This window comes from Mesitornis unicolor, unplaced genomic scaffold (assembly GCF_000695765.1).
Source record: "Mesitornis unicolor isolate BGI_N332 unplaced genomic scaffold, ASM69576v1 scaffold34406, whole genome shotgun sequence".
Classification (NCBI taxonomy): Eukaryota; Metazoa; Chordata; class Aves; order Mesitornithiformes; family Mesitornithidae; genus Mesitornis; species Mesitornis unicolor.
Genome location: NW_010190887.1, coordinates 14,394 through 31,643, shown reverse-complemented (window position 1 = coordinate 31,643; position 17,250 = coordinate 14,394). Strand labels below are relative to the sequence as shown.

Sequence of the window (17,250 nt, the reverse complement as noted above, 5' to 3'; positions counted from 1 at the left end):
CCCATGATGAAAAGTATTTCCTGCCTAACTCAAATGCCATGACTGATTGATTCCGTGTGCTCTCTACCATCCAAAGCAGGTACAAGGTCCCCACAGCAGAAGAGTTCCCAAACAGAGCTCAGCAGCAGCAGCCAGGGAAGGAAAGCCATTCCTCAGGTGAGTATTTCTGATGTGATCCTCCACAGGCGACTAACTTATTCACTGGGCAGGGAAATTACTGCTTTTGTGCTCAAGACTTGGTAAAAGAGGAGGTAAATTATAGCCTGCGCCAAGCAACGCATAAGCCACACTAAGCTGTTTTAAATTTTCATATTTAAAATGACGTTTTCTTTAAGAGAAAAAGCAAAAAGAACCTTTTAGTTATCCATCACCTCACATGCTTAGCCACTAGCATAAACAAGCACCTCACAAAGAAAAACCCTGAATTTTCAATAAAGCACTATGTTTGAGATAAAGCAAAGCCAAATTTTAGTTTTAAAATTATATCCGAAATGTTCCATTATTTTACACACTTTCTTTATATTTTACAACCAACAAAGATGTAAAATTCATCAAAACTAGTCTTCTGATGACAGATAGGTCAAACCAGCACATCCTGGGTCAGAACCATGCAATTTACTTGCAAGAAAGTGTAATATGAGAGCAAGCGCTGAACACGAGGCGCAGCTACAGAAGAGTTAGGAAACACAATTCTTAATTATGCATTTTAATATATTTTATGGAAGCAGGAAAATAAAAACCACAAACACATTTAAATTCTGCTTTGACCATGATGTAGAACCAAAGGAACGTAAAGTTCTTTTAACTTTTATGAAGATTTCGGGCCCATTCTCTCTCACCTGCTAATTCCCGTCTGCTCTTGTCTCCTGCCTCTTCACTTTCACCTGTCCCACAGCTCATCTGATCCCTTGCTAATGTTTCCTTTTTGAAATGTGCAGGCTTTCATATATAGCTTTTTGAAACACAGTATTATTTAGAATATTTTAATTAAACCAAAACACCAACCCTGAGGAAACACCTTGGAGACCTGCACAATATTCTAATGCTCTGCAATTCACAAGAGATCGCACCAGCATCTAGAGAGATGCCTTCCATTAAAGTGAAATCCATTTCCAGGGTATCTCAAGAAAAGCCCTGTCTATGTGTTTTTGACAGCTGAAAATCTCTCATTTTGCAGATTGTGCATCACCTGCAATTGTCCTAGAAACCTGCAGTCTTTGATGACTTGCGGCAGAACCAGGTCTGCTGGCAAGAACATTCTTTCCCAAGGAGCAGCAGTCTGGTCTGTCAGGAACGCGTTATTTACACAAGCAAAAAAGATGTTTTCAGAAATAAGCAACGAGAGATGTGCATACATTTCATGAAGATGCTGCTTCTTGGAAATTCACATAGAAAATATTAATTATTAATGCATTTCCAATATCCTAAAGAAGATAAACCTCATCAGGAAAAGGGAGAAAAATAGTTCTATTTTAGAGGACTCGCTAACAATTTAGGTATGAAAATGCTATATAAGATTTCTTAATCAGCTTAAAATTCAATATGGGAGAGCAAGTGAGAAATCTAAATGAACTCCACTGATTAAGGACTACAGAATGGTCAGACAATTAGTACCGTAACATAGATACTAATTGTGCTCTGAGGAGTGCTATCTCCTTTATAGGAGAGTTACCTTCACAGTAACAGAAATATAAAATTAAGGTTTCAGTGTATTATTCTAGCTTTTAAATGTGTAGATAATTATGCTACTGAAATTTTACATTTAAAATCCAAATTCACAACTCATAAGAATCTTCATAAGTCTCCTGAAAAGCATTTTTGTAAATAATGAAATAATTACTGTATCTGAAAATATCACATACTAAAATTTCCAGCTGTCCTCATATTTGAAAAGAGAATTTCAAATCAATGCCACATGGAACTTGCTGTTTTATTCAGCTACATATCAAGGACAGTGGGCTAAGATTTGAGCAATCAGAATTCAATAGAAAATATGATGGTGGTCCAATTGCTCTGAAGTTGATACTTTTGAACGACAGCAAAACAAATACTTGTCAGGTTAAGATTTTAACATTCACGGTTTTCATTAAGAAAGCCGTTCTGATGATAAATGGGATGTATTTTTAGCATATTTAAAACACATGATGAAATATATGCATTTGCTTCCTTTGTGAGTGGACAGGTTACCTTTTATAACGGTGTTTCCTTCTTGTAGTTGAAACTCGGGTCGCTCCCTTCGATCTGAAGTTTTAAGGCTTGCTTAAGGCTGAGTTCTGTCTCTGCGGTAGGAAAGCCTTCCAGCACTTCCTGATGGCCCCTGTCCTGCACCGTTCGTGGAACTGAAACCCTACCAAGAAAAACCTGATTGCTCTGAAGGTGGTAATTTGGATTTGTCATAATTCCATTCCTCTTCTTCTGTTCTCCGCTCTGTTGGTGAATTAGGAACTGCTGCTGAGATCGACCGACTTCTTGCTGCACTGGCGGGACCAAAATTTTGCACTGTGGCTCTGGCGGCATTGATTTAAGTGGCATGCTTGTCCCAGATTTGGCAATAGGTACTCGTTTATCAAACTGAGTCATTTCATACTCTAAGACTTTTGGTTGGGAGGAACTACTTTGTTTTATTTTTTTCCCAGCTGACCCAGATTTGCTGGAGTTGTCAGTTTTCCCCCCTTTGTTACCTTTAGTCGATTTCAAACTGGGTTTCACTTGGCTCCATTCAAATTCACTACTTGGTGAGTTATGGTTTTGACTTAGGGAATGAGTTGTGGAAGAAGGAGAAACAATAGACTGCCTGCTTCTGCTGCGGGGCAGGGAATGCTGCTGTATCTGCTCTGTGAACGACAGGCTGTGGAAGCTATCAATGGGCACCGTCTGAGCAGTCGCCGTCGATGACGTGGTGCGGAGAGAAGAATTTTTTGAACTTTTCAGGGAATTATTTGACAAAGATGACTTCTGACGGTCGACTGTAGAATCAGGCGACTCTGAAGGCGAACTGAAGGCGTGAGCAGGCCCATTAGATAAGCCACGCATACTAGGCTGCATATCTCCACCAGTACTCCCTGAACTATTTGACTTCATTGTTAATGACTGCATTTTAGAGGAGACCGACTGTAATGGTTTTTGCTCCATTGTGTGGACTGGAGATGGAGTGCAACCATTCAGAGTAGATGCACCATATTTTTCCAGTAATTTAATAATCTGAGCGTGTCCATTTTTAGCTGCAACACGCATAGCAGTGCGCCCAAACTGGTCAGCATGATTCGGATCAGCACCATGCTCCAGTAGTATCTGGACAACGTCAATGTGCCCTTCTTGGGCTGCAATGCAGAGTCCAGTAGCACCTTGGTTACATGTATGGTCCACCAGAGCTCCATGCTCAATTAGAAGCTGCACTACCTTCACGTGACCTTGCCACGCAGCCGACTGCAGAGCAGATCTCTTCTCGTTATCCGCAGCGTTCACATCAGCATGGTATGTTATCAGCACCTGTACCATCTCCAAGTGGCCCTGCCAGCAGGAAACATGGAGTGCTGTTCTTCCTTCAGCATCACTTGCTTCTACGTTTGCCCCATTTTCTAAAAAATACTCAGCCATTGTAAGCTGGTTTTCTAATGCTAAGATATAAAGTGTTGGCCGGCCATCAGCATCTTTGTAGTTTACATCTGCTCCATGGCTGAGCAATAGTTCAACTATATCTCTGTGACCTTCTAAAGCAGCAACCCGGAGAGCATTTCTCCCGTCATAGCCTCGCTGATCAATGCTGGATTTATTTTCCAGTAATATCTGCACACAATCATAGTGACCTTCTTGTGCAGCTAGTATGAAAGGGATACGTCCATCGTTATCAATTTCATTTGTTCTAGCACCTTGTTCTATAAGAGCTTCACATATCAACCTGTGACCTTCAAAAGCTGCCATATGCAAAGGTGTCCAGCCTGCATCATCTCTATGATTTTCATCTAGCCCCCTGTCCAGCAGAGTCCGTACTACTTCAACATTGCCTTGCGCAGAGGCTATGCTCAGAACTGTTCTCCCTTCACTATCAATGCTATCAACAGCTGCACCCCAAAATAAGAGAGTATTTACAACTGATGCGTGGCCCATGGAGGCTGCTGCCAGAAGCGGCGTACGGCCATTGTTGTCTGTATGATCAACATCAGCTCCTCCTTCGAGAAGCAGATCAACAACATCTACGTGTCCTTCATAAGCAGCTACCAGCAGTGGAGTCATGCCGTCTTTATCACAGTGGTCAACCTCAGCACCACGGTCAATTAGAAGACTGACCACCGAGGCATGTCCCTTACTAGCTGGCACACAAAGCGCAGCCACGGACAGCGCAGTCCTTCCATCCACATCCTCGTGGTTTACCTCTGCACCATGGTCCAGCAGGTGCTCCACGATCTCCTTATGCCCCATGTATGCAGCTGCAATCAAAGCCGTTCTGCCCTCGTTATCGGCTTTGTTAACTTCAGCACCATGTTGAAGCAGATTCAGCACAATGTCTTCATGCCCTCCCCAAGCTGCTGCTCTCAGTGCCGTTCGACTGTCAGCATCTGCACAGTCCACTTTGACTCCAGCATAAAGGAGCGCAGAAACCACCTCTGTGTGCCCACCCCAGGCTGCAGATCGCAATGCCGTCCAGCCATCATGATCAGTGTGATTAACGTTAGCCCCACATCCGATCAAGCAGTTGACGACTTTGGTGTGTCCCTGCCGAGCAGCCAGGGTAAGTGCTGTTTGCCCGTGAGTATCTTCTATCTCTAAATCTGCTCCCCTTGACACCAGCAAGTTAACAACATCGAGGTTGCCGCTGTAAGCTGCATTGGCCAGGAGTGTTCTCCCATTGGAATCGCACTGGTTTACTGAGGCTCCGTTGTCTAACAAGGTGCGGATGGAGTCTTCTCTCTCCAGAGCCTGCCGGACAATGCAGGACGTGCGGTCGTCTTCACTGTTGACGTGGGCACCAGCTTTCACCAGCAGCTGTAACACTTCTTGTTCTTTAGGAATTAAGGTTAACAAGGAGTCTTTGACAGGTGTGCCATTCCATATCATCCATAAAGCCAGCTCTGAAGTCTCTAACTGTAAATTTGAATTAATTAGATGCAATGCAAACTCTTGAGCTTCTAACGGTGTTAAATCCTTTGCTCGGCACGTGTAACTCATCGCCAGCATTCTGTGTCCTTCTGCTGCATTACACAAGTATTTCTGCGTACAGTGCTTCACATCTAACAACCATTCTGCAAAACTGTAATGAAACAAGATTTTTGTATTTCCAAGTCCATCAATAAGGACTTTTGACAGGACATCCAATTTGCGTTGAAAGTCTTCCATCGTCAACGTCATATTTTTGGTCCATATTGCATAGTACAAGTCCGCTGTGGTTAATGGTCTACAGGCTGCAAGAATTACATTAAGAATAGGCTGGACCTTTGCAAATTGTTTTCTGACAAAAAGTCTCTGACAGAGCCAAAGATACAGGCCATTTAACGTTCCTGGAATATCACGGATCTCTCGTAACATAATGAAATTCTCAACAACTCCATCAAGGACACGTTCCAGATACAAAAAGCAACCGCTGCTTTTGATGTGAAGCTGATTCAGCATTTCCGCAGTTTCTTTCGTGAGGTGCTGTCTCAGTGCTTCTTCCTGATCTAAACGATGCAGAATATATTGTTGCACATCTTTCACAATATAAGCCTTTCGCAGATCATCCAGACTTATTTTTCGAAAACCTATTAAAAGGGAAGAAAAGCTATTATTATTTCCAACCTAGTTTCACTTAATTCAACGTTAAAAAAAACCCACAACCCCCCTCACCGCAAACCAACAGACATTTTCTGGGTAGGAAATACCCACAGTAATATAATCTGTGTGTGCACACGGTGAATGTAAAGTAATAGAAGCAGAGAACTTTGATAGTAGACACATTTTTTATCAACATTTACTATTAGAAAAAATACATGTTACTAAAAAAATTTTAAAAATCACTTTGAATCAGGCATTTGTGTCTACCTTGGACAACACTAAACAACTAAGTAAAACCACCAGAACTGCAATCAAAATAAGATCATTAAGTATTATTATTAAAGGAATAATCTCTTCTCCAATGTGGCTAACAATGGAATTCCAAATAATTTTCAGCTATTTAGATTAAGACAACTATTATATTAACGTAATTATAGAAGAGATTATTCACACCTGGTGGATATGCATGATAGAATGTACATAAACTACTTTAACGTGATCACCTTAGTTTCTTTTAAGAGCTTTTCTGATATGGAAGAGACGCACAAAAATAGTTTAAAATATATTCACACCTCTGTGCACTGAAAATTACCTGTCTTTTCAAGTAAAGACTGAGTTTTAGATAAACACGCCAGTTCTTTACTAGGTGATTCATTGTATAAGGAAACAGGTTTTCTCACAGTCCTATGATCCCGTTGTTTTTTCAACCTCTTTACTCTTCAGCGGAAAAAGGGAAATTATTTCATAGATGCATACTGTGGACCTGTGCTCTGCACACATGTACACACACCCTCCCAGAGCAAAGAACACTGTTCTTAGCAGCACGTGAGCAGCAGTCCTTAGGACAACCTCAGTAGCCATAGGGCTCTCAAGGAGGAGGCAGAATGAACATACAAATGATGTTATTAGTTGCATGGACTACGCGGCTATCTCTGTCATTTAAAACATTTGCTTTGGTAGTGCAAAGTTAAGCAACTGAGGAAGATCTGCCTTGTTCAATTAATGACACATGACACTGTTTGAACATTACTTTTCCGGAAGCTATGGGAAAACCACAGAGGTCAGACACAGTATCTTAAGAACTACTGTGTTTTAGCCAGAAGTGTACCTCGCTTCTCCAGGGACACACTGTAATCTCTTCCTGCAGTGTAGCAGATTGCTCATGTTTCCTTACAGTCAGCTCATCCAGTCATAAAAAACCCTCAACTTTGCTTTTAAAACCAAAGCAGTTATTAACCTCCACATGACATTGAAGGAAAGGCAACCATAGAGCAACGCATTCAATGCAATTTTGGCCCCATCTCCACAAAACAAATATTTTAAGGGAGAATCTGAAGAATGTTATTTTCAGATCTATGTTTTGATTGGTTTTAAACACTGTGTGGATCAACCTGCTCAGTCGGTGAGCTTGCTCTGACTGAAAACTCAGCCCGGTAACAGAGCTGTGTTTTCTGTTCCCAAACGCCTTTAGGAGAGGTTCTGAATGTCACATGAAGCTCCTCTGTTAATTGTTTAGTCTATGTGAGCATTGTACAATCACAACAGATTAAAATTGAGAGGCAAATTATGGTCATATTACTAAAATATACTAAAATATTTCTGCTTCCCTTATTAATTACAGTAGCACTACAAATCTAACAGGACTAAATCAAGGCAATACCTAAAATAAATGCATGCTTCTCCCCAAAATAAAATCACTGAATAGGACACTTTTGCACAGTCACTTCTGAGGCTGACTACACTAGTAAGTCAAGATTGTCCACTTGAAGATTTTTGAATGAGAAGGCAAGGAGGCAAAAAATAATTATTTGGGGGAGATTTTTCTCCATTCCACAGAAGCATTGGTTTTGTTCTTAAAAGAAACAAATAAATCATCTTTATTCACCATAATTTGTCACAACTTCAATTAATGCCCAAACCTGACCTGTAAAATGTCATAATTCATCATTTTACTATGTATTTGATTAAAATATTATGTACGTTAAGGTCGTAATTCTTGCACATAAGCCAAATAAGAAACTTTGCTGATTAAGAACCGACAGTGCCCTGTATCCTGCAGATACCTAGCTTACATTTCATATGAAAGGCTGTTTCTAGGTTATGACCCTTCAGAAGACACAGAAGTGAAAACAAAGATATTAAAAATAGAGCATTCCTTGGTGCATGCACTCAGCCGTATGCACACAGACCTGTGATCAGACAAAAAAAGCCCCTTTGGTTGTCCCACGCGTAAGGAACAGCTCTGCGGGACCCAGCTCAGAGCAAACGCAGCCACTGCACTCACACCTTCCAGCTCTGAACCTCTCTGCTTCTCCTGGTCAGGTCTGTCCCTTGAGATTTGGCTGGATGACAACAGGCAGAGAGCTCTGCTAATCCCTTCTCAGTGCATCTAGAGACTCCTCACAGTATCTCCACTCTCTCACATTAATCCCATGCTCAAAACCTTCCTTCCAATATATATCTGCATATGTAAGTTATTTTTAAAGTAACTCGAGTGCTGTTTCAAATTTTATAGCAGTTGATTTAGTTTGTACCCAACAAAAAAACCTCCGACTGACTCGTGTGACAGCAATGCTGAGATTTCAGCTAAAGTTCAGTGTTGACTGAAGACTACGCTTCACCTCCTTTGACTCCCAGCCTTCACGTGGAATCTTGAAAAGCGGTAACTGTTTAAGCACCTCAGTCTCTGTACACGTGCTTCAAAAGCAAAAGACTCTTGCTTATTTTGCAATGTTCTTTGAAAAACATGTTTCATTTTGCTTCCCAAAATGCGTAGGAAAGTGAACAAAACCATTCTGGACACGATAAAAAAGAAAAAAAAAACAAGCCTTCCAAAAAAGTAAAAACTGAAGGGTTTGTGTTTTGGTTTGGTTCTTGTTTTTTCTTTTAATTCCTCCCTCTAAATGAGCCTGTATCATTACCTTGTTCCACACTAGGGTTAAAATATTGCCCTACTCTGTACTCACCTGAGACATACCAAATGTCTCAGCCAAGCACTCCAGAGCACTGAGTATTTCCAAAGTCAGTAATAGAAACAATTTGAGTGGCTGCATGTTCACAGAAGCTGAAACGATTTCTTTTCTTTTGGAATATTTCCAAATATTCCTTCTTAATGAAAACCCATATATCACATTTGAAGACAAGTTTGTATAGCAACAAGCACACTACATTCATACAGATCTTCACACATCCCAAGGATGCTATGCTGCTTAAGGGCTGGGATTGACAAACTTCCACTATAACTGACTTTTAAACAGAAATTGTTAATTTTAACCATTGCACCATGCCATACTATAATAAGCAAAGAATTCAAAAAAGCCTTACAGATAAGAGTCTCTTTATTTGTAATCTCACATTCTTGTTGCTAGCTTTACAGAGTAAAACAAAGCCATGAGTTTTTTTCCCAAACATCTATCTAAATGAGGTCATTTTACATTGCCAAACACAAATCCTGCAAACTTGCTTTTCAACCCTACCAGATACAATAAGTCACTTTCATGGAGAAGAAGCATCAAAACATTAAGAGAAAGCTCATTTTGTTTCAGATGCATTCCCATGAACTAATTAAAGTCAGCAAAACGGGAGCGCAGTAGACAGAACTTGCAGTCCCACGACCCTGCTTTTTGCATTGGTAAAATTTTTCCTTCAACACATCACTTTCAACCCAATGGGAGCTCCAACATGGATTTTCCTGATTTATTAAATTCCTGGCAGTTCTGTAAACAAATCAGTTCCAAATGTATTTCTTGGCAAGATCTGGGGTCATTCAACGAGAAAAACAAAAAAAGTATCTTGGCTGTATAAATACAATATAAATGATAGTATGTCAACCTTTTCCAACTTGAATAATTAAAAATAAGCTATTAATTAGCAGGTTCCAGTAAACACTTAAAAATATCCTTCTACTTTCATATCTTTAAGTACATTTACGTAAGTAAATTACACAAGTTTTAAATACCTTTTAGTATATTTCATGTAACTGAATTGTTAACTTTAAGGTAATCTAAATGATTACAAACATTGCAATGTTTTGGCATTAATAATTTACACTGCTGATCTAAGCCTACAGTAAATTTGGTGCTTCTCTGGCCATTTATGCACACCTGCTCAAAAAGAATAATGTATCCAGTCAAGTACAACGCACCTGAAAGCTCAAGCAGCACACTTAGCGTGCAGTGCATTTGCAGTGCGCTATGTGTTACAAATTCCGCTGCACTTGCTAGAGGTGTTGAGAGATGCTGAGGCTGAAGCCTGCAGCTCACGCAGCTCCATGTCATTGCACACAGGTTTATTTGGTTAGATTTACAGGTAAGAGTCCATCTAAAATAATTCAGTCTTCCCTCTTTAATTACAAAGAAAACAAGTTCAAAATGCACAAACCTGTTACTAGGAAATACAAAATTCCCTAGTATCAAGTTTTCAAAGTGGTAATCAGTGAAACTGGTAATGAGAAGAAAGAAAACAGTAATTAAAAACTCTCGTTTTATTTCCCAAGCCATTTAGATACTTTTTTTCCAAAACCAAAACAACAAATAAACTTTTTTGAAGCTTTAATGTTACAGAAGTAAATTTTACAGCTATATAAATATATAAGAATTATCTTTTGTAGTCAAAATCCATCTCCCATAAAGACATTAAAGTAACATGAAACTACCCCAGTAAATGCCAACCAACAATTAAAAATTAGATGACAACTTAAGATTTTCTTCTTTGAAGCCATCTCTCCTAAAGTTGTCTCATGTCACTTATATTCTGCAATGGCTGTTAATGAGACAATGTTCAGTTCCCAGATCAGGCAACAGATTTGTTTTGAGGATTCAGCAACACAACTACCTGAATAGCTTCAATTACCAAACAGTACAAGTTTTCTGGGTGCTGAGAAGCTGGGTTGTTATTTTTTTACTAGATTTAAGTTTTCACATTTTTGTTTATTTTTTAATTTTAGGAAAGGCTACAAGAAAAAGAACTCTCCGCATCTATTCAGACCAGAAACAGGAAACAGCAAAAATATGAGAAAGACTTATGTTCCCAAGATTTCTAATCCAGAAGAAGTTTGGATAAATATCAGCTCTTCATAATATCTGGCTGTCTGAAACTGAACAAAGGCTAATAGGAAGAGTGAAAAATGAATGGCAGATGTCTGCTGTTGCCTATGGATAAGTGGGTGAATGGAGCTTAAGCTGCCTCTGAGGCTCGACTGAAGCCGTTCATGTACATTTTCTGATTCTTTTTATTGCAGTTTCCAGTACCTTTCCAGTCTCTAACACTAACACTGTGGAAACCACGGCTCGCTGAGATGTGACACCTGCATGAGTTGTACCACACTGGCACACTCATGCCTCACGCATGAGAAGGAATTCTTTGGGTGAAGAATGTCGGTGTTTAACCGAGCCCAGTGTTTCATCAAGCCAGATGCCACAGATACTCGATTTATGTGTGGCAAAAAAGAATTAAGTAAATGCCTCTTAAAAAGCCCCTTTAAACCAATAAATAGACCATATGCACTTTTGTCTATTTCCCTTTATGCTGTTAATGAGAAAAGATCTGCTTTTCACTCAAGCATATCTAAATAAAATTGCTTGATTTTAAAATGCTTAAAGTTTCTAAGCTTGTATGATGGATCTTTAAAAAAAGGAATTTAGTTTCTTAAGGAAACTCCTATGCTTTCAAGATTGAGCCTCATGTTAGAGGTATGTTTATTAGTTAATTAGCTGATGCATAAAAAATTTAAAAAATCCCACTTTATCCCATTAAAAATGCCACTTTAAGGTTAGAGGGCTTCCTTAGTTATTAAGAAATTCAAGGAAACTTTAACATTGTAATACAAAGATTGGAAAGACTGTGTTTAATGCTGCGCTTGACTGTCCATACTTGTACCCAAATGATAGCACATGATGATGTGGGAGATAACGTGGATAATTATGGGTGCAAGAAAGAAAACAGTTAAAATTAGGGAAAAAGTCCCTAAGAAAAACAAGCAGGCATGATGTGGCAGTTGGTGACAGTGCACACACAAGAGAAGGCAGGAGGACGTACATTTTCTGTTCCCCTCCTTTCTTACTCAGTTGGCTGACTTCTGCTCACTGTGGAGGGTGACCGCAGACTCATGCGGGCATCATTTTACATTTGGTTCATATTTTTGAGGTTGTCTTTGCAGCCACAAGAGACAAAACCTTTTTTTTTTCTTTTTTAATTAATGAAAGCTGAGAATCTGAGTAAGGGGGAAAATCTGTAGCTCATTGTACCACTACAGAACCTGGGAATGCACAAGGGCCCAGCACACAAGCTGCAGCAGATGCAGGCACAACATAATCAAGTCACCAACAAAAGCGAAGGAACAAAGAGGTCCAGAACAAACACCCCTCCTCCTTTTCTTATTCATGATGTATTCACCCTTCGCAGTGGTAAGACAGTGGATGAGAAAGACGGCTCTTTTTTCCATGTCGTAACTATTTTCGGCTTGAGAGATGCCCACCCACAAAAGAGCATCGTCAGGACCAGGCCACTCCAGCAACCCTGCTCCCAATCATTGGTAACACTTTCTGACAAGTATGTTTAACTCTCATTTCAGGAGATTTCTGGAGGAAGTTTTCACACCACGAAAATTTTAAGTGAGACCTGATATAAACTGATGGCAAACAAACTGCTATCGGTTAGTACATATTTCCTATTGTACTCTAACTTTTTTAGCAGAAAAAAATGTACACATGGGACTAATTTTCCTAAAAGGATTCCAACCCATTTTACTAAGTTACAGTGAATCTGATTTGGGTTTTTTTGTTCCAAATTAAAGAAACACTTCTGAATAAAATGTACAGTGATTATATTACTGATATGGTTGCAAACATTTATTTGCTGGGAAATTAGAAGTATTAGAAATTCAGCATAATAGTGTCCTAGCGCACAGTGCACATTATGTACCATTTCTTTCATCTGTCACGAGTGCAAAAAAATACTAATTGTTGATCTCAAATTCTGCCCACCGTTTAAATAGCTTTATAAAATGGCTCAGCTAAAAGTAAACATTCAAATACCGCAAAGGAGGAGAAAAGTTTGCCTCAGTAGAAAGGTTGATGACAGCCTATCCTTTTCAGGCCAGAACCAGAAAAAAACCCGATGCATATTATCTCAAGTTTTAATTTTTTTAATCTGAAACATCCTCACTATACCTTTCACAAATCTGTATATTGGCTGTAAACAGGAAAATCATCCAACAGTGTATTATTAACTGGGCAACAGTCACATTGGCTGTGATATCAGTTTTCTTTTATAGCGAAAAAAACACCACTTCTTCCAAATAGACTAAAATTTCTTCTCAGTTTGTGTCCAATTATTTTGGAATTCATTCTTTCTTTGCGGTACCTTTTCCACAGTGAAGATGGGATTATAGTATCACAAGCTAACTTCCTCTATGCTATTCACCAAGTCATTCTCTGTGGAAATGAGAAATTAATTCCAATTAAATTTATTTTAAAGGCATGTCCATTAGTCCTGCTGATTTTTCCTGTCAGGAATTCCATCTGGAAACATACTTAGAAGACAACAGCAATTTTTTAGGACTAGTCTGAAACACTGTATGATTCAATGGAAAGGAAGTAAAACTGCTCTGAAGAAAGTTTTGTCTGATTTTTTGGCAATGACAACATATCTAATCAGCCAAGCTTCGACAAAACTATTCCCATATGAATGTCCAAAGGAGCCCTGTGAAGCTATCCCGAAGTTTCCTTTAGTTCTCACATACTCCGAAATACCAATGTTCAAGTCTGCCACTGATTAATACAGCACTTCATTCCAAAATGCAATTATCCCATTGACCTTTTGCCACTGTGGAAACGAACAAGCCTATGGGTCTACGTTCTATAATCACATTTTTGTCCTAATTGTTGCCTTAATACACACAGGCTTTATAGATAGGCCTGGAATCCAGTCTAGATATTGCCTTTTATTAAATTTCACTGAATTTCCAGTAACAAAGTCATAATACTGAAGAAATGTTCTCATGACACAGTAAAGCCTGGATGAAGAAGCTGTAAAGAATTTTTTTAACGTGCAACCTTTGCCAAAAGTATACTCCAAGAATTCACATCTACATTGTTACCCTCTCAAGCTCTACCTTCAAAGGTTATTCCCCTCTTTCTGAAAATAAGGGGTGAGACTTATTAGGAGATTAAAAAAAAAAAAAGTTTTTGAGGTTGTAAGGAATGAGTGTATGCAGCCGACATACTTATGTACTTACACATCACCTACACTGTTTGAAAGCTTTTTTAAAACTAGCAAAGCAAGAGCAAAATTCAGAGCAGCCATATTCTTTGCAGATATATTGCAAAGACATAATGTACCTCTAAAACACTTGGCTGATTTAAGCCTTCTATAGTCCCCAGTGAATCGGAATATGTGTTGTTTTAGAATTAACATTGTGTGACTGTCATTTGTCAGAATTAAGGGTCCATCAGTGCTTTCAACCATCACTGAGGGTTTTGTCAATAGAGGCTCAGGTAACAAACACCTCCTATGCTCGGTACTCACCTGTAAACATTTTTGTAACAGCTTTACTCTGCTTGCGGGCAGAGCACAGGAGGAGCAGCCAGGGAGGGAAGAACTCGAAGTGGCCAGCCAAAAGCTCTGCTATTGTCCCGGAGAAGCTTGTGGAGGTCTGCTCCCCCTCGGAAACATTACAGCCCTCGTCAACCGAATCTATCAGCATGAAGAGGCTATGCTGAGGGGGCTTCATTCCCAAGAGAGGAAGCAGAATGCACCTGTAAGGAACAGGAAACAAAATCAGTATTTTAAATGTATTTAACAATACATTGACTATCACACTGTCATTCAAGTCAACGCTATGGTCAGCTTAAATTGCAAAGTTATTTTTTAAACAGTCTAAGGAGTTTTTTTAAATAGTTATCACAAAATACTGAGGTAGCCTAAAGTAACAAAAACAAATATAGTTTGAATAGACAGTGATGTAATTCTTGCTTAGGCAGTATTACTTCTAAAGGAAAGACACATTAAATATCAAAGCTCAAAGAGCTCAAGTTTTACAAAGAAAAGAATTTCTGCTATACCTTCAACAAATGAAATGCAAATTAATTTAGCAGCAGACTGAGGCATTTGGTAGTGACCTTGATGTATCAGGTTTTCTTTATAATGAAGTTGCCAAGTTCCTATTACTGGAAAAGGAATATCTGCATCCTCAGGATGCCACCATCTATACCAACGCAACTGACTGCATAGTTAAAAACCTCATATGTGCGTGTATTCTTGCCACCCTTAATGGTACAACTTAAAAATATATCTAACTTTGCACTTACATGTATCTTTAAATAGCAAACTTACTGAACAGCTACTACATAACAGTCATGCATCTATTCAGTATTTTCATGCTACGCTAACATTTTTTGGAAAACTTCATAATGATTCAGGTCTCTTAAGTTTCACTGACTAAATTATCTTTGAATACATTTGGCAAGTAAACTTTGACTTTATAGTAAAAATATTCAGAAAATGAAATGAGGTGAGAAAAATACATAGCTAGCAGTTTACTCTCTTTTGTAGACTTGTTACTTGCACATGTCCAGAAGGCATGCACATCATAAGTATTTTTTGTTTTACTCAAGACCATAATAATCTTCTTTCACTTCTTTCACTTGTTTTACTGAACAAATTTATCTTCAGAAGACTTTGGTCTACCCACTGAGCATTCAAACTGGAATACAGGCAAACCTTGCCTGTTAATGGAAGCACACAACCCACTTCAGAAATGATCCGCACGCACTGTTAGTGGAAGATATATTTTTTGGCTTTCTGACCAAGAAAAATGCAAAATGGAAAGAGAGCGGTGCACCTTTCATGTCCGACAGTAGCAACAGTATCTAATGGAGCAGACTAGGTGATCTATTACACTTGGAGAAATTTCCCCAAAGGTATAAAACGGAAGCACAAAATACTGAATACTTTCCAAAGAAAAGTATTAGTTGGTTTTTAAATCTGTAATTCTGCCCCCCTGCTCTTCTTTTTACCCCTTCAGATTCACAAGACTGCTTAGAATTCTTTGGTACTTCTACAGCCAGCCATTCTTTCAGAAGATGCCTGAAGTACAACTAAAATCACTGTTCACTAAGCTGGGAAGTCAAGCAGCTACCAATTTACAGAACAGGAAATTAAAGTAGCCATAAGGTTAAAATTAGTCTTCTCAGTGATGCCAATACCACAATGAAAGAAGGCAGCTGGAAATGGCCACATTTTCCAACCCTTCCCCCCACCAGGATGCTGCCTTGCCCTCTCAGCTATTCATGCCAAGGCGTTTTCCCCACAACAATTCTTTTTCTATCGAAACCAATTTTCTTCTCACACAGTGCCTGCTTGATTACTGCAGGACATAGCAGTTGGCTGTAGTAGGTCAAATCAAAATATTGACCCTGCTTCCTAACAGGATTGAAAGCAAACATCTAAGGAATAATGTATCCATCGGGCAAGAATTGAATCACATTTTCCCAGAACTCGGCTAACAGTGCTTCCAGAGACTTTCTGAACCAGGGATTCAGTCTTTGCATGGACCATCCCTTAACTGACCACGTTTCCACAGGTCTGTCCAAGTCTCCGATGAACTGACTTAAGCCTCGGACATCCACAACATCCCATGGCCAAGGTCTTCTGCAGCTTAGTTGCACGGTGTGTGAAAAATTTACTCTCTTTTGTAGATTTAAATCCAAAACATCTTTGTTTCATTTGATACCCTTTTGCTTCCATACTGGAAGGGACTGTGAGGAATTATGCCCTATTCACCTTCTCTATGCCATTTGTAATCTGCCTCCCCAAGCCATTTATTTCCAGGCAGAAGAGTCGTAGCATAAAAAGCTATTCCTCAGACCCATGTCTCCCTGTGCTCTGCTTTTTTCCACTTCACAATACTTTAATTCCTAAATCTTAACATTACTTAAATTCCACTAGGAAAAATACATGTATGTATACATATATATACATGCATGTATGAAATGAGGCACAACGACTTATTATTAAAAGTACAGCATTGACAAGATATTGATAAGGCTTTCTCTTAAAGTGCCCTTAAACACAGTTTGATAAACTTCCGTTCCTTCAAGACATTTTCTATCTCTTGAGTTCAGAGCAGATGCCAAGTAACCTAACAGTGAAACTTTTCAGACGGTAAGAGCTGAGCGAATTTACCAGAAGTCATGTCATGTTTACCTCCATAATGTGACTTAGTAATTCCACTCCCCTACAATTTCTTGCTTGCATAGGGAAATTACATAAATCAACACAGAATTAACAACGTCTTAGAGTACTTCCGTAAAGGGTGATTCACCTACACAATGTTGTGACAGACTGCTTAATTTGCAGAGTGCCACTCAAAAGATCAGTAGCTACTTCTCCTTGTCTGTTGAACGCGTAACAACAGAGAACTTCAGCTGCAGAACTTTTACATTCAATACAGATATAAAAGTGGCTATCATTACAGAAAATTTCTGAAACGGAAGTTGTGAT

General features: G+C 39.1%; 1 protein-coding gene across 1 annotated transcript; it reads right to left on the bottom strand.

Annotated features, from left to right (window-relative positions):
• Positions 1-2,190: 2,190 nt before the first annotated feature.
• On the bottom strand, positions 2,191-14,497 carry ANKRD50 (ankyrin repeat domain 50). Its single transcript, XM_010186561.1, has 2 exons — positions 14,275-14,497; positions 2,191-5,735 (listed from the first exon to the last, which is right to left on the bottom strand). The coding sequence occupies exons 1-2, from the start codon at positions 14,477-14,479 to the stop codon at positions 2,191-2,193; spliced, it is 3,750 nt and encodes a 1,249-aa protein (XP_010184863.1). The 5' UTR covers positions 14,480-14,497.
• Positions 14,498-17,250: the final 2,753 nt, after the last annotated feature.